This window comes from Cotesia typhae, unplaced genomic scaffold (genome assembly GCF_013202065.1).
Source record: "Cotesia typhae breed Kobodo isofemale line unplaced genomic scaffold, CoteBio_Ctyphae scaffold_13, whole genome shotgun sequence".
In the NCBI taxonomy this organism is placed as follows: domain Eukaryota; kingdom Metazoa; phylum Arthropoda; class Insecta; order Hymenoptera; family Braconidae; genus Cotesia; species Cotesia typhae.
In genome coordinates, this window is record NW_027423774.1 from 17116928 (window position 1) to 17138621 (window position 21694).

Sequence of the window (21694 nt, forward strand, 5' to 3'; positions counted from 1 at the left end):
TTTATTTCATACAAATTAAATGATATAATAATAAATAATAATTACAGGGAGTTTAGTAATTTAACTTGTCACTGTTTCTTCTTCATAACGTAAAAGGTAATGAATAAATAAGAAGCTGACAAGACAACAACAATAACAATCTACCTGATCGGACAAAAATAAATTAGAATTATGAATTCCAAAGGCGATTTTAGTTGGATGCCTGAAGACACGCACCACGCAGAAGTTTATATGTGTAATGCGTGTATACATGCATGATCTACGATATAAAATCCATATATATGTATTAAATGAGCTAGGAAAACTGGCTGTGCAAGTGTATGGCTTTAAGGAGTATGCGAAGCCTGTCACTCGAGTTTGGCCGAGGTTGGAATGCACTATCTTTAAATATATACACATCCTAGTTAGTAAATGTCTTTTTATTTCATTTTTTATTATCATTTTGTTCGGAATAATCAGTTTATGTCGAGCATGCAAATTTATTATATTTATCTTAACTACTTCTATTATCAAACAGAAAGTCACGTCACTAAAAAATTGTTATCCAATTCTATTGTCAACCCGACTGAAGCAAACTCTGCGAAAACTAAACAAGTGTGTTACGTAAAAATGAAGTATATATACAAGTACTTTGATGACAATCGTGGGTTTTAAACCACGTGGAAGAAGAATCTTATGATAATATCAATATTAATTTTAATATTAGTGTTAGTATAATGGGAAATTCTTTTAAAACAGGTAATTATAATAATTTTTTAAAAATTACAAGTATAGACGCTAATGTAAATAATTTTTTTATCTTTCAGATGTTCTTCAAGAGCGATGACGTCATTATGACTAATATTTAAAGTTCAAACATTTAATTGTTGGTATTATGTGATGGTGTGTTTGAATAATAAATAGATTTTTCATGAGGATATTGACATTAATAAACGAATATTTAAATAGCAGATATATCCATAAAATAAAAATATTTTTAAATTACCTAGAAAACAGAGTTTAGATCATTGAAGCGTTGAATTCACTGTAGAAAGTTTTCACGATAACGGTTTTGAAACTGACGGGTAAAGGTGTCTATACCTAAACCGAAAGTCTTATGTCTACTACACTTGATATGTCGTGTGTGTATATGTGTAGTTTTCTTAACTATTTACTGTGTATTAGATATTGTCAATTACATTCCAGCAATAGGTGACGCTGTTACAGAGCCTTGATAAAAGTTGCCTGTCAAAAATATACTTCTAGATATTCTTCAGATAAATATTATTGAATTAATTTTGACAAGAATTTTTTGCACGAATTCTTCATTATATCATAATATAGTTTTTTAAAAAAAAGATTAAAAGAAAAATAAATTTTTAAACAAATATTACATTAATATCTTTAAAATAAATAAAAGATTAAATAATAATTAAGCGAGGTGATACTCTGGGAAGATAAAAATTTAATGAATTATCTGTGTAATATAATGTGTAATATGATTATGAGAGTTATAAAGCTCAGTAGCGTTTTAATATAAGAAGAATAAAGATTTTGATATGTTAAATTGCTTTTAAATTCCGGTATTCAAATTTGCATGTTTTAAGGATGAAAAAAAGAGCAATGACAGATGAGTTATACATGATTAGCATGTTTTATGTGCCATTATCAAGTCATTGATCTCTAGCTGAAAGTTTTTATAGAAAAAAAATTATAACCAAATTTATTTTAATTGTTTTTTATTGATTCTATATAATTTTATTTATATTAATTGTCAAAAATTCTTAGTAGAGAAAAAATTTCCAGTGAAACAAAAAAAAATAACTTAAGTCACTTTGTTTAGAAAGAAGAATATTGTTTTTGCTTCTAAATTTTTTTTCTGTAATTATAGCTTCTTATATTTAATTTATTAAAAAATTTTCCTACATAAAAACTTAAAATTACAGCAATTTACAAATGAATATAATGAATTAATAATTAAAATCATAATATAACTATTTAAGTGACCACTTATCAGGAATATATTTTTACAATGAATAATTTTTTCCGTTCAAGCCATTGAAATAGCTTAACCATCTTATTAAAAACCTATTAAACAATCAAAAAAAAAGTATTGAAGAATTAAAAAAAAAAAAAACGCAGTTAACGTCAGAATAAATAAAGTTAAAAAAAAACGTGATTTACGCGGTTAAAAACTGCCAACATCATCAACAAGATTTTATACCGATAAAACAGGCCATGAAATCAACTAATATAATGTAATGCAATGCACAGCATACATACGTATTTATTATATAAATGACTAAACCTAATAATACACATGTACACTGTACAAGTACATGAAAATACTATAGATATAGCACAACAGATTTATCTGCGTGCTTACACCCACGTGGGCTGGAGATCCCGGTGATATCAACGCGTGAAAAAGCAAGAAGATTCTTCAACCGTCAATTTAATTTATTATTTAACTCCAATTTAATTAAAATTAATCATCGAAACTAAAACTCTCTTTCTAGGCATTTAGAATATTAATTTTAAAAAGAGAAGAAGAAGAAGAAGAAGAAGAAGAAGAAGAAGACATGTACATATATATGCATATTCTTATTCCACTCATGCTCGTTTCCCAATAAAAAAAAAAAAGAAAAAACTAGTCATGAGTCAGAGAAACATTCATACAATAAAATAAAGAGAAAGATGTAAAAAAATCCGTTATAATTCAACTTTAATGGCTAGGAATATACTGGCAATAAAATTTTACGGGATTAAAAAAAAAATAATGTCTCGTTACAGTAAAATTGATGATGACAAAACATTAAATTAAAATTTAAACGGAATAATTGCTAAGATTTTTTTATTACAGTACAAGTAACAAATTATAAATCCTAGTTTCGTTTACAAACCATTAACTCGCAATATCTCGGATTAAACTAGTAACCTAGATACCATTAGGCATATGTACAATTAATAATGTACACACAACTAGATCAACCGGTAAGAAAAATCTGTATAATTATGTGAAGATCGAATATGTATAATAATGATGACAAATAATTAATAGAAAGAAGAAAAATATCTTAATACGTACACCATCGCCTGAGAAATCCTCCCTGGAGTTTTCCACAAATTCCACGATTAATCCTCATGATTTCTTGGTGAATAGAAGTAACTCAGTATTATATAGATATATATTTCTTCCCAGCAAATCTTATGTATGTTTGGTGTTCGCACGTTATAAGTACAGTTACCTCATCCGTTCTTTTTCATTGATGTCGCTGTTATTTCTTCTTACCAATTAAGTATTTTTATTGTAACTCGTGACAGTTTCATTAAAAAAAATCACAAACTTTTGATTTTATAATTATTTTTTTTTTCTTTAAATCCAATTGGAATTGTCTTATACTAATTCTTAATACTGTTGAGCTTGTCGCGACGACACGAGGAGAAAGTCGACTCCCAAGTGTGCCGACTACTTGGCACGATAACGAACGTACTGATGGTTGAATACGGGTGTGAGTTTTATGTATATATATTATTCGTAAGAGCTATTTTATATTTTTGAGAGTAACTTCGGTAATAGTGATTTTATTATTTAATTAGTTAATTAATTAATTAATATGATTAAATAATTATTAATGATAATGTCAGCGAAACATTTCTTCTTGAACTGTAACTTTTCAATGATCTTCACTTTTGTCTGTAGTTTTTTAAGAATTTAAATTAAAAATTAAATAACCACTTTTTCACGTACACGCTGATTACTTATCATCATCATTTTATTTTTTTTTTAGGGAAGTTAAGATGTCGAGCTTAGTACTAATAAGTTACTGAGATCTGATCGGTAGTGAGACAGGTGACACGCGATCGGTACGATGTTAGCTCGAATACTGAATAGAAGTGCGTTCGACCTGGCGGAATTGCCGCGGTAAACTCAAATGGCTCAAGTGAACGATTTATTATTACCCCCTCTTACAATATTATATTAACAAACAACCTCTCTCCACATTCTCTTTTCTTTCTTTAAATATTATTAGTATTATTTTTATTTTTAATCTTATTCTTTTATGGTTTATGTTTTGTAATACATTTTCAATGTTTTCTTCCTCTCAAGCTAATACAATACTTTATCCATTATACTAATATATTAATTACGCTTCTTATCATTTTCAAAAGTCATCTCTTGAGTTGAGGTAGGCTTTAAACTTTACACAAGAAAAAATTTATGGCCTTACCAGTCTGGTGTAAGTAATTTGGTGTGAAAGTAGTGTTCAATTTTTTAAATCATAAAAGAAAAATTATGAGCTATGCAAAATTATTTTAGAAAGAAATTATGACATTTAAGTTTGCAGTCATTAGAAAATTTTTTAATTTTATTTAACAAAAAAAAAATAGTTCCAAAAAATGATTTTTAAAAAATTCGATTTTTAATTTTTTTTAATTTTTAAATGTCAATTTTTTTTCCTGATTTTTTTTGTCATAATTTATTTGTTAAAAAAAATTCTAAAAATTATTAAATATATGACAAATTTATTTTCATGAAGAAATTTCAGAACAAAAATTGATTGTAAAAATTTTGAATTGAAAATACGGATGAAATTAAAAAAATTTTTTTTTACAAATTAATTACAAGAAAAAAAAAATGCAACATTTATGAATTTTTAGAAATTTTTTATTGAAGAAATTTCAATTAAACAATTAAAAATAAAAATATCACATGTAAAAAACTTGAAAAACTATAAGTTCAATTTTTTATAAATATTTTTTTAGTTATAATTTAATTACTGAAAAAATTTAAAAATTTTTGCTAACTTCAATTTTATTGTAATTTTTATTAATTTTTACATGTGAAACTTTTTAATTAATTTTTTTTTAATAATTTAGTTGCTTTAAAATTCCAAAAAAATTTTTAATATCTGTCAAATTCAGTATTATAAAAATTGCTACAGATCGATTTAACAATATTTCTCGTCCTTTGGACGGAATTTTGATTTTAAATTAAAGATACAAGTATTTAGAATTTTTAATAAAAATTTCATACTCTTTAAAATATAATAAATATGACAAAGACTTAAAATTTACACAATTTTCAATTATCGATAATTCTGAATTAAACATAATATTATTCTTTTATAATTTCAGCTTTCGCTTGTGAAACGACTTTGTTTGAAAATTGAATCCAAATAAATAACAATTGTCATTGATTATTCTTGAGTACATAAAACATAATAATAATCCATTTATAAAATTACTCTGAGGAAGTAAAGTACATTGTACATTGCAATAATGTATTTGATAAAAAAGAAGAAAAAATAACAAATTAACTGATATATTCGTGACTTGAAGATAAATATGTATGAAGATTATAAATATCGATTGAAGGAAGATTATAATCAGCCACATTATTATCAACTCCGGTTGCGATGCTGTTTTATATATTTTTTTTTCGTTATCGTCATACTAAAGTACAATATCGTGTGCGTTGGAGAATTAAATGAGCAACGTGTTAATTGTGTCATAAAAAGTAAGCGATGTAAATATAAATATATGTTATTTATATGTTTAACCGGATGAGCTGGCGGAAACTAGAAAACTACAAAAGTTAATATGTGACATTGACATACACATATGATCCTGCATACGAAGACTAAATCGATAACGAATTTGATATCCATCATTTCCATAAATAAACTTTACAATTTATATAATGGATAATTTATTAAATAGAAAGAAGTAAACATTGTTACAGTGGTATGTTTATTTCTATTTTCTGCTTCATGTTAACGTTGATAATTGTTTGAGCAAACATTTCAGACTTTAAAAGATTTTAATTGAGAATTTTATTAAAAATAATTTTATTTTATTCATTAATTTTTCACACTTTAAATTTAAAACTTGACACCATAATATTCAAAATTTTTCATCTAAAAATTAAATTATTAATTTTATAAAATTGTTAGTTTTTTTTTGCAATAATGTGTTGGATAAAAAATATAAAATCAATGAAAAAAAGAAAAAAATGGTTCATAAGATATGTAAAATGAAAAATGAAAACAATGATTGGATTAAGAAGAAATGAATATAACGAAAATTATATTAATAAAAAAATTAAAACAATATTGATTAGAAATGAATAATAACAATAATAATAATGAAAAATATCGTATATAAGTAACATAAAAAATTGGTGAATCTAAACATTTTGCTGTTTGAATACTTATTGTTTTCAGAAAAACAATAATATTCGACCATTGGAAAATTTAAATAAAAATGTGACGTTAAAAAATATATTCAAAAAAATTATGTTTAATTTATACATATTTAGAATATACCAATAACAATATGAAAACTGTAAAAAAATTTATTACTTTTATTTAAAGAGACTGTTAATAAAAATTCTAAGAATGTTTAAACATTGATTTTTTGATTATACTTTAAGATCTCTATATACTTTTATATTGTATGCTAAAATAAGTGTAAAAAAATTTTTTTTAATATTTACGAAATTAAGATGTACTCGATTTTTTTATTTAATTTGTTATATTCGTATGAATTTCATCATTTTTATAAGAACATATTTAAAGATTGAATTAAAAAAAATTGAGTGTAAGTTAACTGATCATTAGAATTTTCATTACTATTTTATATATAGGGAAGAAATCTACTTGCATTTTGGCCGCCGAATGGCACTTTTTTTAAAATTTACATTTTTTAAGTTATTAACACTAAATCAATTACAATTATTTAAAAAATGCATTCTTTTATTTTTTAAGCTCAAAAATAATCAACTATTAATACTAATTTTTTTTCTTCTTTTAAATAAAGTAGATCAGTGCTCTATACCTCAGCTTTCATCAAAATCATGTAATTTCCGGTGCGTAACTCCAAAGAAAAACTCTCACCCACGTGTAATTTGTATCAAAATCTATTCAAATGTCAGTATAATAATAAAAAAAAAAACTAAATATATTTATTTCAGTCTGAAATCAATTTTGTCATATTTATTAAAGTGTTTTGTTAAATATTTATAATAAATCAAATTTGAATAACCATTAATCAATCTATATAATATAATAATTAATGAGAAACTCATAAATACTATTCAATTAATTATCACTTAAGTAAATAGTTTTTTATTTGTTATAAGTTGTTATTTAAAAATGTTTCATGTTTACATCAGAGATGTAAATAATAGACAAATAAATTCCCATAGAAAAGTGTTACTGAATATCTATCTTACTATTACATTAACTCTCATTCTCTTTGTTCATTCTATTATTTTAATATTTACATTTATTGTTAATTTATTTTATTTTTCTAATCCTCTGTACAATTTTTATAATAATAAAAAATACGACGAGGTATTACAGCGCAGAGTTATTTAATTCTATATATGTTCAAGAGAAAATCTCAAGGATTTGCGAAATGATATATTTTTCTTTGTTCGTTAAACAGCTTATTATAAAATAGTGATTTCAAAAATAATTCCAAAACATGAATAATTTATAAATAATTAATATAAATGAATAAATAAATAAATAAATAAGGTAGAATGAAGAATTACAGTTACGTTGACCTGAGTAATTTAAGCAAGTATTATCAATCAATTATCGGACGGAAAAGAGCCCCTATTGTTAATTGTCGTAATTCAAGGTCTTTATAGTAACGTTAGAGCCCATTGTTTATACTTGAGGAATTTATGCCAATCAATAGTTTTAAAATTTAAACGAGTATATCATCTTCAACTTACTCACTAAGCTCATTGCTCACTAACTATTATTACTCATTATTATTACAATCTAATCCGGCTGATTATATTGCAATAAAATTATTTCAGTAGTCACTGTTTAATAATACCAGAGTTGAGTTTCACTTTAAGCGACTGAACCACAATGCGTAAAACTCGTGGGCTTCTCTCGCGATTTACGCTGAATAGCTTCCTCAAGCATTAAGTGGACCATCTTACTAATGATATTACATTTTTTTTAATTTTTATCTTCAAAATAAAAAATTTTTATTTCTCCTTTAAGTTTTATAGTCTTCTTAAAATTATTGTAAATTTTGCAAAAAAAATTACTAATATAGAATTAAATTAAAAAAATGTTTATCTTCAATGAAAAAATTTGAAAAATTAAAAATTATTATTTCTTCTTTGTTTTATAGTCTTCTTAAAATTATTGTAATATTTTGCAAAAAAAATTTCTAACGTAATATACAATTTTTTTATAAAAATATATCAATAATTTTTTTTATTAAAAAGTTCTCTCGTGATTATATAAAACAATAAATGACGGATAGGAAGATTATACGATAGAAATTAACAATAATAAGGAAGCTTCAATCATATAATCATAAATATATTTAATAGTTATTTAAAATTTTTTTTAAACATCTACTAATGTAGAACTGGGATTATGACATATATAAATTGAACGCTCTATTCTCTATTATGAAAATATAATATTCACAAGAATTAGATACATAGACAAATAGCCTCCGTAATATCTAGCACATATTTTTTTTTTTTTTTTTTTTTTTTTTGAAAATTAAAAATGATTAATAAGCATATGCAACTCGCATCTAATAAGTAACTTATTGGATATGTTTCATTAGCACTAGATGAATGTTTCACAAAAAATCTAAAGATCTGTAAACATGAAAACAAATATTTTTTCCTCAAAGATCACCTGCGTTTTAATAAAATTTTTTTCATACTCGTAATATCCGTCTACGTAACGATTTATGTGATGATTTAACTGTTGACTTTTAATTTACCACGATAAATTATTTATAAATGTAATATATTAATGACTTCTTTTAATTCATTAGTGCGATTAACACATTATTAAGTTAAATTAATTTATTAATGTATTAAAAACAAAAAAAAAAATTTATCAAGCTATTAGAGACACTAAAAGGGACTTGGATATCTTTTCCGTTTTGATAAATTTACCGTTCAAGGCGTGTAATTATGTAATCTTATTTATTTTTTACCGTAAGATTGATGTTTTTAAGTTTAGTGGTAATAAAAATTTTTTATCTGCGCTAAAACAAAAAAAAATGAATTTTAAATTGGTGTAAAATATCCATATTAATGTTGAAACTTTAAACAATAAAAAATGATATTTTGTTTTTTTAGTTTTGATAATTGAATATTATTTTTCAATCATCCACATTCTTGAAGGATTTCTAGTTTTTTGTTGCCGGTAACATTGTGATATCACGTGTTGTGTATTTAATTACTTAAAGTTTTTATGAAATGTCAAGAATCATTTGTCAACAATCTAAAGTCAATTATTAATAATGCATCGCTCGTGTTAAAAAAAATCGTCTTAAAATTATCGTTTGTTTAAGATCTTAAACGTGACACAAACCAAGACAAGACTATTTTAAGACTTTTTTAAGACGTAAAAAAAAAAAATTCCGAGAGCAGATTTTTGAAATTTGGTTCTCGAATTCGTTATGAAAATAAGACGTTATCACAGCGACAGCTCCGGAAAATTATTATAGAGTCTTAAAATAGTCTTAAAAATCTCCGATAATAAATTTTCTATAATTTAAAATTCAATTTAAAAGAGCTCACTCAAAAATTTAGCGGTTAGAAAGTTGTAAAATCATTTAAAAATTAATTTTCATAACAAATTCGAGAACCAAATTTCAAAAATCTGCTCTCGGAATTTTTTTTTGACGTCTTAAAAAAGTCTTAAACTAATTTAAAAATCATCTTTAAAAAATCTTAAAATAGTTTTAAAAAAATCTTAGAATAGTCTTAAAAAATCATAAAAAATTTTTTAAGTAGTTTTAAAAAAAATTTTTTTTAATTTTTCGTAACTATTTTAAGATGAGCTAACAGCGACAGAGCCCCGGAACATTAAAACGGAGCGTCTTAAAAAAGTCTTAAAAATGTCCGATAATAAGTTTTCAACAATTTCAAATTAAATTTAAAAAGAGCGTACTAAAAAACGTAGCGGTTAAAAAGTCGTAAAATTGTTTAAAAATTAATTTTCATAGCAAATTCGAGAACCCAATTCCAAAAATCTGCTCCCGGATTTTTTTTTGCGCCTTAAAAAATTCTTAAAATAGTCTTGGTTTGTGTCACGTTTAAGATCTTAAACAAACGATTTTTTTTTTCACACGGGCGTATAAGGATTCATTATTTGTCGCTATTTTAGCCCGAACAATTATTTTTGAGATAAAAAATAAAAAATATTTAACATATATTTCTTCCTGAAAAATTGCAATAAAACATTATATTACAGTATATGACGCAGGCTGCTGGACATTTTAATCGTTTAAATAAATGGCTAATTTATTTATTTAAAAATTTAAGACAAGTGTATGTCATTTATTTAAACGCACGAGCCAACTAAACAGCCAACGTCTAATCTGAGGTCTTCTCTGGTCTCTCATTTCAGCAGTATTCTCTTGACTCTTCTCTAACCCAATGATAACATTGTTCAGTATTGTTACGCAAGGATTAAGAAACATTACTAGAATTAAAATGCTGACTGAGTACAATCCACCTGTCAATGTCGTTTGGATCATTCATACCGCATCAAATAATTTTTAAACCAACAACCCGATGATTTATTTATTATTTCTGTAAAAAGAAAAAAATTGATTTTTATTATTAAAATTTTTCATAATTATTTTTTATTATTGTAAAGTGCTGAAGAAAAAAAATACCTGTTTTGAAAAATAATTATCTTCGAAGAATATAATTTTATTTTTAATGTCAGAGATGGTACTAAGTTGTAAGCTGTAATTTAAAAATGTTAGATAGAAGAGAAACAAGGTCTTTAGAATTTCTCGACGATGATAATCATTAGCTCATCTTGTCACGTACAATAAGACTTTATTTGTAATATCATTTACCTCTGATGACCTCTCAGGCTTTTTGGCAACGTGACACATTTTTTCCGATTCCATATTAGCAGCGTTGTTCGTATTCGAATCACTTTATATTATGCAAGTTATTTTTCTATCTCATATTTTACTATACAAGAAATAGAAATAGAAAGTTATAAAAATTTTGATTTATTGATAAAAAATTTTTTATTTGTTTAATTTAAAAATTCAAACAAAGTAAAACTGTCATCACTGCTAATAAAATAACCATTTTTATGGCTTGTTGAAAGTAACTAAATAAAATAGTCAACAGATAAAAAATCTGTGTAAATAATAATTTTAATTAGAATCTGTCATACTTTATATGCATTCTAATAATTACACCACGTAACATTAGTGCGAATAGTAGTTTTGTAACTATTTGTAATTCATCGTCATCTATTATAAAATTTCACTTGGGATAATTTGTTAATTACACGCTACTGAAGACATTAAAGAGTTAAATTTTTCATTTTTATTTTAACGTGCGTGTTAAACGCAATTATTTAATACTTCAATAAATATTTTTTCAATTAGTATACGCTATTAAAATTTAAACTTTGCTCAATATAATTTTTTCTTTAATGCTAATTTTAACAAATTAATATTTATTAAACTTGTGAAATTTATTGACAAATTTTAATAAATATAAATCCCAGCTAAAAAATAAAATAATAAAGATTAAAATAATAGTCTTCTATTTTAAAGATTTTGATTATTCAGTAGACTGTAAAAATAAAATTTCATAAATTTTATAAATTAAATTTAAAGTATTAAAAATATCATTATTTTCTTACTTGTTAAAAATATGTTAATATATACAATAAATTATTGTGAAATAATTATTTCATCAAAATTATCAATGTTTTATTGATAAAAAAATAATGACACTTTAAACTCGCAAATCATAAATATAATCTCAACTAAAATATTTTATTGTGTCGTCTGCATTTCACTATCGTTTGCCATTTTTTACTTTACTTTTTAACATAGACTTAAAAAAAAAAAAAAAAATTAAAATGTCAATAAATAAAAGTTATAACGACTGTCTGGAGATACTTTTATGAGTTCATAGTTCATTTAAATGATTACACTCGACGAAGGTCATTGTTAATTATTTTTTAGTAATAACGTGATCGATAATTCACCTGGAAAACAAATTAAATAAAAAATCAATTGATAATTAACACGATAAATGATTAATCGATTATTAGTTGTTCACTATTTTTCATTATTGTGACACAAAAAGTTTTTATTTTTTATTTAAATTAATAATCGTCTAATGGCATATATATCTACGAGCAAAGTCGCTCAACATTTAAAATCTCAACTTTCATTGAGTTTTTATTTATTAATGAGCTGATTATAAAAAAAGAGGCCATCTAGTTTTATATAAAAATTTTAATATCAATTTCAGACTATGTATTAATTGATGTTATTACAACTAGTTTTTTTTTTTTTTCTAGATTATCTCACTGACCTTTCATGATAGGAGATACTTGTTTAAAAATATAACGATTAAAATTTACATAAAAATATTAACGTTCAAATTTTAATTAATATTTTATTCTAGTCATAAAAAATAAAAATAAAAATCAAACAGGAAAATCCAAGTGACATTCAACCAAAACCCAAAAAGAAAATAAACTTTTTGACTTGCCAATATTTAGAGAGATTAAATAAACTTTATTGGAGTTGAAGATAAAAAGTATCGACTTAAATGTAATTATATTTATAATTAATAAATTTTATTTAATTTATACCTATGACGTTTAATGATAGCAATAATTTACAAGTCAGATTGATCACTAATAATATATAATAACAGAATAAAGTTATTATCGATCAATTTCACCGAATACAACATCCATGGTACCGATAATGGCAACAATATCAGCTAGGAAATGTTTCGGTCCGAGTTCTTGTAAAGCTGCTAGATGAGCGAATCCGGGCGCCTTTATTTTACACCTGTATGGCTTACTGCTACCGTCACTTACTAGATAAACTCCGAATTCACCTTTGGGTGCTTCAATAGCCGTGTAGGTTGCACCCGGTGGGACTTGGAAGCCCTGGCTGTATAATTTGAAATGATGGATCAGCGACTCCATGCTTGTTTTCATTTCACTGCGACTTGGGGGTACGATTTTGTTGTCATCTACTTTTATTTCACCAGCAGGCATTTGATTTAAGCACTGCTCAATAATACGGAGTGATTGACGCATTTCTTCTACACGACACAAGTATCTAAAATAATAATTATTTTTTTTTATTTAATATATGCATATAGACAGATCTTTTGATTGGTGATTGATTTATTATTGTTATTAATTTAATTGAAATTTAATTCTATTAAAATGTTAATACTTTTTTTTTTTACTTTATTTTTATTTTCTTTTTTAACTTATAACTAAATTTAATTGATGTAAATCTAATGTATAGAGCCGATTGGCGTTTGAATGAATAAATAAATAAGTAAATAAATTATTATTGTTATAATTATTTCTAATTATTTCCTCCTTTTTTTATGTTTAACTTCAAATGCATACTGATGATATGAGATCAAATAATAAACATTTTCTGATTGTGAAATTAGTTTTACAAAAATGTTGAATCTCATTATTTAATCATGTTAATATATATATTATTAAATATTCACACACTTTGTAATATTTTATGTACCTTTTGGCTGTTAGGGGACGTTGTTCTACAGCCAGTTAATAAATTACATTACATTACATTATTATTCAACATTATTCTGAGATCGGTGATTTTACTTATTAAAGAGCATTCATTATTTTATGCCAACATATCTAATCCGATTTGATAATAGACTATTAAATTTTTATTTATTAATTATTTTGACCACAAAATTTTTTTCGGTATGAGTGATGGTGTGAGTGCTCATACCGAAAAAAATTTTGTAGTTAAAATAATTAATAAATAAAAATTTAATAGCCTATTATTAAATCGGATCGGATAAGTTGGCTTAAAATAATAAATGCTCTTTGATTATTATTATTATTATTATTATTATTATTATTATTATTATTATTGTATAAGTAAATAATAATAAATATGCCAAATAATTTACCTGTCATAACAATCTCCAGAGATTCCAATTGGTACATCAAAGTCAACAAGATGGTATGCATCGTAAGGCTCAGACTTACGAATATCCCACTTGTATCCAGAACCACGAAGCATGACACCGCTGAATCCCCAGTCTAACGCTTGTTGAGCAGTAACAACTCCAATGCCCATTGTTCGTTCTTTCCAAATGGCATTTCGTGACAGCAAGTCCTCGACTTGGTCAATCTGAGCACCGTACTGAGCTGCCCATTGATAAATATCGTCCATAATACCCAGTGGTAGATCCTGAGAAACTCCTCCGGGACGAACATAAGCTGCGTGCATACGAGCACCACTTACACGTTCGTAGAACTCCATAAGCTTCTCACGTTCTTCGAATAGCCAGAAAAACGGTGTCAAAGCTCCGATATCCAATGCATGGGTTCCGATTCCCATAATGTGGTTCAAGATACGTGTTATTTCAGCAAAGAGCGCTGGAATTTATGAAATTATTTATTAGTAAGTAATATTGTACTAAATATTAATGGAAGAAATTTTACCATCTCATTTTTCATTATAATCTCATTTTTCACAATAAAATAGATTAAAATAAAATATAAAAGGCAAAATAATAAAAAACAGAAAATTCTGCTAAGGTTTAACGGCGCGATAATTCTAAGGGGAGGAAAAAAATACTGTAATAAAATTTATAAATAGATATACAAAAAATACACAGTCATAAATTAGTTTTTTTATAAATAATAATTTAACGACAGTGAATTGAACACTCATATCAATTGAGAAAGTCCATCGTGTATTACTTTAGATAATAAAAAAAATTATATCTTTTATTCATGTTTCATCCTGTGGGGATCTTGGAGTAATTTTTATTCCCTATCGTTTACGTCAGTTATTTGGTCACCGACTGAAAATAATTATAAGTTGACTGTAAGTCTAGATTGTTTATTTGTGCAATTTAAAGTCCGGGTTTAATGGCAGTGCGAACTTAAATGTAACACTTTTTATAGTTTCAGAAATGTATATGCTTTTATTTTTTTCTTTTTTACTGCATATCTCTTTTTCTTTCTGATTGTTAATTAGCCTTATTAGTTTATAGCATTTTAAGTATAGAAAATTTGATTAATATAGAATCATCTTATACTTAAGTATTTATACTCTGTCTCTATCTACAACTATGTATAAATTGAGTAACCCTGTTATTGGCCCTATGAGCTGTTAGGTTTAAATAAAGATAATAAATAAATATGTCATTAAAGTTAGCCGACGTTCTAAATTTTTTGATTTTTTTTAATAATTTAATTAAAACAAAAAAATATTTTTAAAAAATTGCACTTACAGTTTTTGAAGTTTTTTACACGAGCAATTTTTTTTAAATTTTTTTGTGATAATTTTTTCAATAAAAAAAAATTCTAAAAATTTTTAGATGTCGGCTAACTTTATTTTAATTAAATAAATTTTAGTTTCGAGAAAATTGCTTTTTTTGAAATGTCGAGAGTAGAACACTACCTCAACTCTTCGCGTATGAGGCGTGCAATAAAAAAAAATACGTACTTCTAATGTACTTAGCTCTCAATGGAATATCAATGTTTAGTAATTTTTCAATGGCAAGCGAGAAAGCCTGCTCATTGCACATCATAGATACGTAGTCCAACCGATCAAAGTACGGCAGAGCCTGCATGTACGTTTTATACTCAATAAGCTTCTCAGTTCCACGGTGAAGTAATCCAATGTGAGGATCAGCAGTTTTGACATATTCTCCTTCCAGCTCGAGCACCAAACGAAGTACACCGTGAGCTGCTGGATGCTGGGGACCAAAATTGATTCGGGTGTTTCTGACATTTTTCTCCAGTGTCACCGGAAGGTCTGTTGGTGGTACGTAATCCCACTGTACACCGTCACTTGGGTACAATACTGGTCCATTGAACTGTCTCATCCATTCTCTGTCTGGATACCAAGTACCGGCATATTTCTTCTGGCTAAAATACATCAGTCTTGTTATTTAAACGGGAATTATGTTGACAGTAGAAGATGTCATAAGATTTGTTAATTAGTTTTTCTTTGGAGGTTATATTATTGTTACATAATAATGGTATTGGATGGTAAATGTTTGGTAGGCGATTGATAATCAAACTTACGTGAGAAGAGACAGACGACCTGGATTTTGCAACAATATTTTTCCATCATTGATAAATGGTCCAGATTTTTTTAATACCGTTCTCAATACATTGGTCGCCATGTTTAAACCCTTCAACCCCACCGTCCTCAATGATTTTCTCAGTGTGGCCAGAACGTGCTCTTTTCTTACCCCCACTTTGTAGGATACTCTCATCTGACTACATTGAAAGCGGTACAAAGTGGGGGTAAAAAAATCGCACGATCTGGCCACACTGGATCTTCTCACACTGCATAAATTTTTTTTGTTTGTGTTACTTAAATTTTCCAATAGATGGCGATGAGTTTATTTAAACGCGGGAATTTTTAAAAAGGTAAAATTTTATAGTGCTGAAGTTAGCCGTCAGCTGTCAATTTTAAAAATTTTAATAACAAATCAATTACATGACACTGAAGTTGAGAGACATCTGATAATTTTAAGAATCTTTTTAACAAAAAAATTATGGCAAGAGTTATGGTAAGTGACATTTTTATAAATAATTTTCTATGCCTAGTTCATTTTTCAAGAAAAATCAAAAAATTGTCAGGTGTCTGCTAACTTCAGCCTCATTTCAATTATACTAAAAAAATAATTCTAAAAATTTTCACTTGTAATTTTATGACATTAAAGTTAGCAGCCACTTGATAATTTTTTTAATTTTTTTTAACAAATAAATTATAGCAAAAAAAAAAATAATTAAAAAAATGAATTTGTAGAAATTTTAATAAATTAAAAATGCAATTTTTTTAAAATAATTTTTTAGAACAAATTTTTTTGTTAAAAAAAATTAAAAAATTGTCAAGTGACAGCTAACATTAATGTCATTTTTATTAAACAAATAAATGTTTTCTGAAAAACTGTTTTTATTTAAAAAATTGCATTTATAATTTTTAAAAATTCATGACATTTAATTTAGCTGTCACTTGACAATTTTTTAATTTTCTTTAACAAAAAAATTTGTTTTAAAAAATTAAAAAAAAAATTGTATTTTTAATTTATTAAAATTCTATTTTTTTGATAATTTTTTTTACCATAATTTATTTATTAAAGAAAATTAAAAAAATTGTGAAGTGACAGCTAAATTTAATGTTATAAAATTTCTAAATGTCAATTTTTTTTTCTCATTTATTTCTTCCATAATTTATTTGTTTTGGAATTTTTTAATTAAATTTTTTTTATAATAATTGCATTATTATAAAATTTTTAAATAATTTTTAATATCTGCCAACTTCAGTGTCATAAAATTTTAAATTATTAAAACCGTCTAGATGTCGGTAGTTTATCTACCCTGTACTGAACCACTGAACATTATTATCATTATAAACTAAGACGTCATCACTCCGTCATCATCAGCTGGTCCGGGTTATTGTCTATAGTTAACATTACATTGATATTCTAAATATACACTAAGTATACTTTCACCTGATACATGTCCTCCAAGCTTCAAATTTAAGGAATAAATAAAAATTGTCAAGTAGTCAAAACAATATTTTAAATAAAACAATGGTGGATGCTTCAACGAAGAAAACTCTGAGTGATATTCCAGTGTTGAAAACAAGAGCTGGTCCACGTGATAAAGAATTATGGGTACAGAGACTCAAAGAAGAATACACAACTTTGATCAAGGTACTGTCATTTTTATTAAGAGTATTCAGAGATTTATTTACTTGAGCATATGGTTTATTGTTTATTTTTTATTTCAGTATGTACAAAATAATAAGGAAGCTGACAATGACTGGTTTAGACTAGAATCAAATAAAGAAGGCACCAGATGGTTTGGCAAATGTTGGTACATTCATAATTTGCTTAAATATGAATTCGACGTTGAGTTTGATGTAAGTATTTGTGATTGATGTTTTTATTTATTTACTAAAAGGATGCATTGTTTTAGATACCAATAACTTATCCAACTACGGCTCCAGAATTAGCATTACCAGAATTAGATGGCAAGACTGCTAAAATGTATCGCGGTGGTAAAATTTGTCTAAGTGATCATTTTAAACCTCTATGGGCCAGGAATGTTCCTAAGTTTGGTATTGCTCATGCCATGGCTCTAGGTGTAAGTATTTTCTTCTCTAATATTGTTATTCTTCTATAATTTCAAGATATTTTATAAAAATTAATTTAGCAGATATTTGATAATTTTTTCAAGAAATAAATTATGGCAAAAAAATTAATATGCAAAAATTTTTGAAAATTAACAATGCAATTTATAAAAATAATTTTTCAAAACAAATTTATTCGTTAAATAAAATTAAAAAATGATCAAGTGACTGCTAACTTTAATGTAATAATATTTGGTATTTATTTACAAGTGAAGAAAACCCCATTTTGGGCCATAACTAGATGAAAAATTGATATTTTTAATTTTTTTTTATTCTGCTTGTTTTTACGGCGAATTTATAATAAAAAATGTCGTGAAAGAAGAAAATAAAGATTTCGATAGCTTTTTTGCCTATAAGTTGGAAAAAATTCTGGCTTTCATGTTTTTGGATAAAATTTCTATATTATCTTTTTTTGATGTTTTTGATATATATTTTTTGGAAAGTACACAAGAAAACGAACTATTTAGAAAAAATTGTTCAATTTTATGGAAAAAAAAAATTTAACATTGGCTAACATGGGTTGACCCTACTTGTAAATAATTACCTAATATTTTTAATTCTCAAAAAATTACAGTGATTTATTAAAATCAACATAAATATTTTCAGCTTGGACCATGGCTAGCCGTCGAGGTTCCAGATTTAATAGAAAAGGGAATAGTAAAACATAAAGAACAAAGTGAATCCAACTAGAAGAATTAATCAAATTTATCATTCCTAATTTTCTATCAATCAGTTATAAAAAAATTTATAAATCTTTTTAAACAAATAATTATTTAAATAAATAATTCTATTCTACATTTTATACATCAGGCTATTTATCATCGTCACCAAGCTTCACTTTGGTATGTCCTCTGACGATCTCGTCCAACTTGTACAAGTCCTTCAGAGAAACTTCTCCAGTTCCCCGATCTACAGGTTTTGGCTGTGAGGGATCTGGTTTCCACCCGAGTACGTAAATAACTTGAAACGTGGCCGGAACATATTTACTCCCGTCTTCTTTTGTTTTTCCGTACAATTCTTCATATATTGCTGCAGCTGCTAGCATAGTGTCTCTTTTCAAATGTAATGTTCGATTTCTACCAGCATTACTTTCTCCCATACCTTAATAAAATCATCAAACACATTTAAATTTAACGAATGATAAAATAAATTTTTGGAGAAGTTAAAAATTTTATTGTTAATAAATCGCGTGCTTTTTTTTTTATTGACAATCGAGTAGTAGACATATTCTACACTTAAAATTGAAAAAAAAAAAAAAATTGCAAAGGTAAAAGGGCGTATGTTTTTAATTATAAGTCCTTTTACTTTCAAGAATTCGAAATTTTAATGATCTAAAGGTGAAAGGGCATATATTTTTTTTTTTTCGGCCAGTTTACAAAATAACATATTCGTAGTTTAATAATGTGAAAAAAAAAACTTTCTGTAGTAGTGGCAGCGTAAAATCTTAACTATACAATTTTTTAAAGTTAAAAAGAAAATATATCAAAAAAAAAAAAAAAAAAATAAAGCACGCGTGATTTAATTAATTACGTAACTTTTACTTTAAATTAATTACTTAATTTTTACGTAATTTGTTTTTGATTGATTTATTTTGTTTATTTTTATCAAACTTTGTATATGAGACTGTTATTTTAGTATTAACTGTCTTGTGAAACAACACTTTTTTTTTTTTCACAGATTTTTACGTTTCAGACAATTTCAAACCAAATGGCAAAAAAAATTGTTTTATGCGCCCTTTCAGTACAAATCTCTATCAACCCTTAGCTATATGCCCTTTTACCTCTAGGCACGTGAAATAATAATCGATAACTGTTACCTTTCAAGTCAGTCATCAGTTCAAACATCGAAGGAAAACCAATAATCATTTCATCGGTGTCAATAGTCAGCATGGTGAACCCAGCACGATTCATCAAACTTCCTACGTCACGAATTTGGGTGAAAGGCGATATATGAGGTGATATTCCACCATGTCTTTCAAGTTCTGCTAATTGCAGTGAACTTCTGTACTAACAATTTAAGGATTTAAAAAAAGAACAATGAATGTATTGTTGATATCAGCATACCTGAGTTCAAAAAGTGTATCACCGCCAAAAATAGCGGCTAGAAAGACACCATCGTTTTTTAAAGTCCTGATTATCCTGCTAAAGCACCCAGGAAGATCATTTACCCAGTGAAGATTTAAGGAACTGATGATTAAGTCCATACTATTCTCGTCTAACTCGAAATTCTCCTCATCCATAACTTGCTTTTTGACATTTATGTTCTCAGTAATAACAACTTGCTCCAAGTACTCCGGACAAAAGTCACTCAACAACAAGTTTTTGACATTGTCTGCAGATATGTGTTTGCTCATATGCCCTCTTCCACATCCCAGCTCCAGAACATTTGTAAACTCACGTTTTATGTCAAAAATTCTATCTGCCAACCTGTAACCTATTTTATAAGAGTTATATTATAAAATAAATTAAAAGAAAAGTAAATTGAAAAAAAATTTTATGCTCAATTTTTTGACACTGAATTTGACAGATGTTAAATTTTTTTTAGAATTTTAGAGCAATTTAATTATTAATGAAAATTAATTTAGCAGATATTTAATTATTTTTAGAACTCTTAATGACAAATAAATTATGGAAAAAAAAAAAATAAGAAAAAAATTTGACATGAAGAAATTTAAAAAAATTAAAAATGCAATTTTTTACAAATAATTTATTAGAACTAATTTAATTGTTAGATAAAATTAAAAATTAATCAAGTGACAGCTAACTTTAATGCCATTAATTATTATAAAAAAAATTTAATTAAAAATTTTCACATGTGAAAATTAATAAAAATTACAAGTGAAAATTTTTGGATGCATTTTTTTTTATTGTAATTGATTTATTAAAAAAATTTTTAAAATCAACAGCTGACGGTTAACTTCAGTGTTATAATTTTTTATTACATTACTCACCTATTTCATCTTTGAGGTAGTCGTACAATTTGACATCCGGAGCCCTGGCAGCTCGCTGTTTTTGCAATAATTTTGTTTTTCTATCAAAAACATTCATCACACTATTTGGTGGTAAATTATAATTAATACTTGTTGTATTTATACATCTATTTACAAGTTTTGTTAAAAATTTTCTTTCTAGCGTTTTAAACATTGTTTATTCTTTTTTTACAATTGTCACTTTTAAATATTACCTGAAAATTGAAAACAACAATTAGTTAGCAACTAAAGAAAATAAGAAATAGTTTATATTTTAAAACTTACATAAACAATTTAAATACCGACATTGGTCGCGGGTTTTAAAAATATAAAATTACTGTACAGAATTTTTTCAATATAACACACCATAGTGTATTTAACAATAATTAAGTTTATTTTAAACGTTACATACTTTACTGACAAAATAAAACAAAATTATGAAATTGGAGTGTGGACACAACATGTAGTCGCCATTTTTATTCGAACTTGTAGAAAGAGATACAAAATGTATCTCGG

The 21694-nt window shown here is 25.8% G+C and overlaps 4 protein-coding genes and 1 long non-coding RNA gene across 6 annotated transcripts in view; 2 read left to right on the forward strand and 3 right to left on the reverse strand.

Annotated features, from left to right (window-relative positions):
• LOC141535554 (uncharacterized) overlaps positions 1–950 on the forward strand; it is a 1765-nt gene extending 815 nt beyond the window's left edge. For both annotated transcript variants that reach the window (XR_012480608.1, XR_012480607.1), the window contains exons 2-4: positions 48–403; positions 518–738; positions 807–950. This is a non-coding gene — a long non-coding RNA (uncharacterized LOC141535554). The remainder of the gene's footprint in view (positions 1–47; positions 404–517; positions 739–806) is intronic.
• The window catches only part of Emp (epithelial membrane protein), a 24983-nt gene extending 21156 nt beyond the window's left edge, over positions 1–3827 (reverse strand). Inside the window, exon 1 of the mRNA XM_074255535.1 lies at positions 3068–3827. Coding sequence (XP_074111636.1) covers positions 3068–3125 — 58 coding nt within the window. The 5' untranslated portion in view covers positions 3126–3827. The remainder of the gene's footprint in view (positions 1–3067) is intronic.
• Positions 3828–12589: 8762 nt separating this feature from the next.
• On the reverse strand, positions 12590–16257 carry Nd-49 (NADH dehydrogenase (ubiquinone) 49 kDa subunit). The gene is made up of 4 exons (XM_074253557.1): positions 16089–16257; positions 15505–15929; positions 13955–14426; positions 12590–13107 (listed from the first exon to the last, which is right to left on the reverse strand). Exons 1-4 carry the CDS (start codon positions 16187–16189, stop codon positions 12702–12704), a joined length of 1404 nt encoding a protein of 467 aa, XP_074109658.1. The 5' UTR covers positions 16190–16257; the 3' UTR covers positions 12590–12701.
• A 1203-nt stretch (positions 16258–17460) lies between these two features.
• Ufc1 (Ubiquitin-fold modifier conjugating enzyme 1) lies at positions 17461–19012 on the forward strand. Its single transcript, XM_074253559.1, has 4 exons — positions 17461–17731; positions 17809–17940; positions 17997–18164; positions 18817–19012. The coding sequence occupies exons 1-4, from the start codon at positions 17609–17611 to the stop codon at positions 18898–18900; spliced, it is 507 nt and encodes a 168-aa protein (XP_074109660.1). The 5' UTR covers positions 17461–17608; the 3' UTR covers positions 18901–19012.
• LOC141534291 (arginine-hydroxylase NDUFAF5, mitochondrial) lies at positions 18892–21674 on the reverse strand. Its single transcript, XM_074253558.1, has 5 exons — positions 21464–21674; positions 21161–21393; positions 20274–20643; positions 20027–20211; positions 18892–19311 (listed from the first exon to the last, which is right to left on the reverse strand). Exons 2-5 carry the CDS (start codon positions 21351–21353, stop codon positions 19022–19024), a joined length of 1038 nt encoding a protein of 345 aa, XP_074109659.1. The 5' UTR covers positions 21354–21393; positions 21464–21674; the 3' UTR covers positions 18892–19021.
• Between the last annotated feature and the right edge of the window lie 20 nt (positions 21675–21694).

Coding starts and splice junctions, on each gene's coding strand:
- Nd-49 (XM_074253557.1), bottom strand. CDS start 16,189: ATGGCGACCAATGTATTGAGAACGGTATTAAAAAAATCTGGACCATTT. Junction 15,930..16,088: donor GGTCGTCTGTCTCTTCTCAC/GTAAGTTTGATT, acceptor GATGTATTTTAG/CCAGAAGAAATATGCCGGTA. Junction 13,108..13,954: donor TCTGGAGATTGTTATGACAG/GTAAATTATTTG, acceptor TTATTATTTTAG/ATACTTGTGTCGTGTAGAAG.
- Ufc1 (XM_074253559.1), top strand. CDS start 17,609: ATGGTGGATGCTTCAACGAAGAAAACTCTGAGTGATATTCCAGTGTTG. Junction 17,732..17,808: donor AATACACAACTTTGATCAAG/GTACTGTCATTT, acceptor TTTTTATTTCAG/TATGTACAAAATAATAAGGA. Junction 18,165..18,816: donor CTCATGCCATGGCTCTAGGT/GTAAGTATTTTC, acceptor AAATATTTTCAG/CTTGGACCATGGCTAGCCGT.
- LOC141534291 (XM_074253558.1), bottom strand. CDS start 21,353: ATGTTTAAAACGCTAGAAAGAAAATTTTTAACAAAACTTGTAAATAGA. Junction 20,644..21,160: donor CTACCTCAAAGATGAAATAG/GTGAGTAATGTA, acceptor CTTATAAAATAG/GTTACAGGTTGGCAGATAGA. Junction 20,212..20,273: donor GATACACTTTTTGAACTCAG/GTATGCTGATAT, acceptor TTGTTAGTACAG/AAGTTCACTGCAATTAGCAG.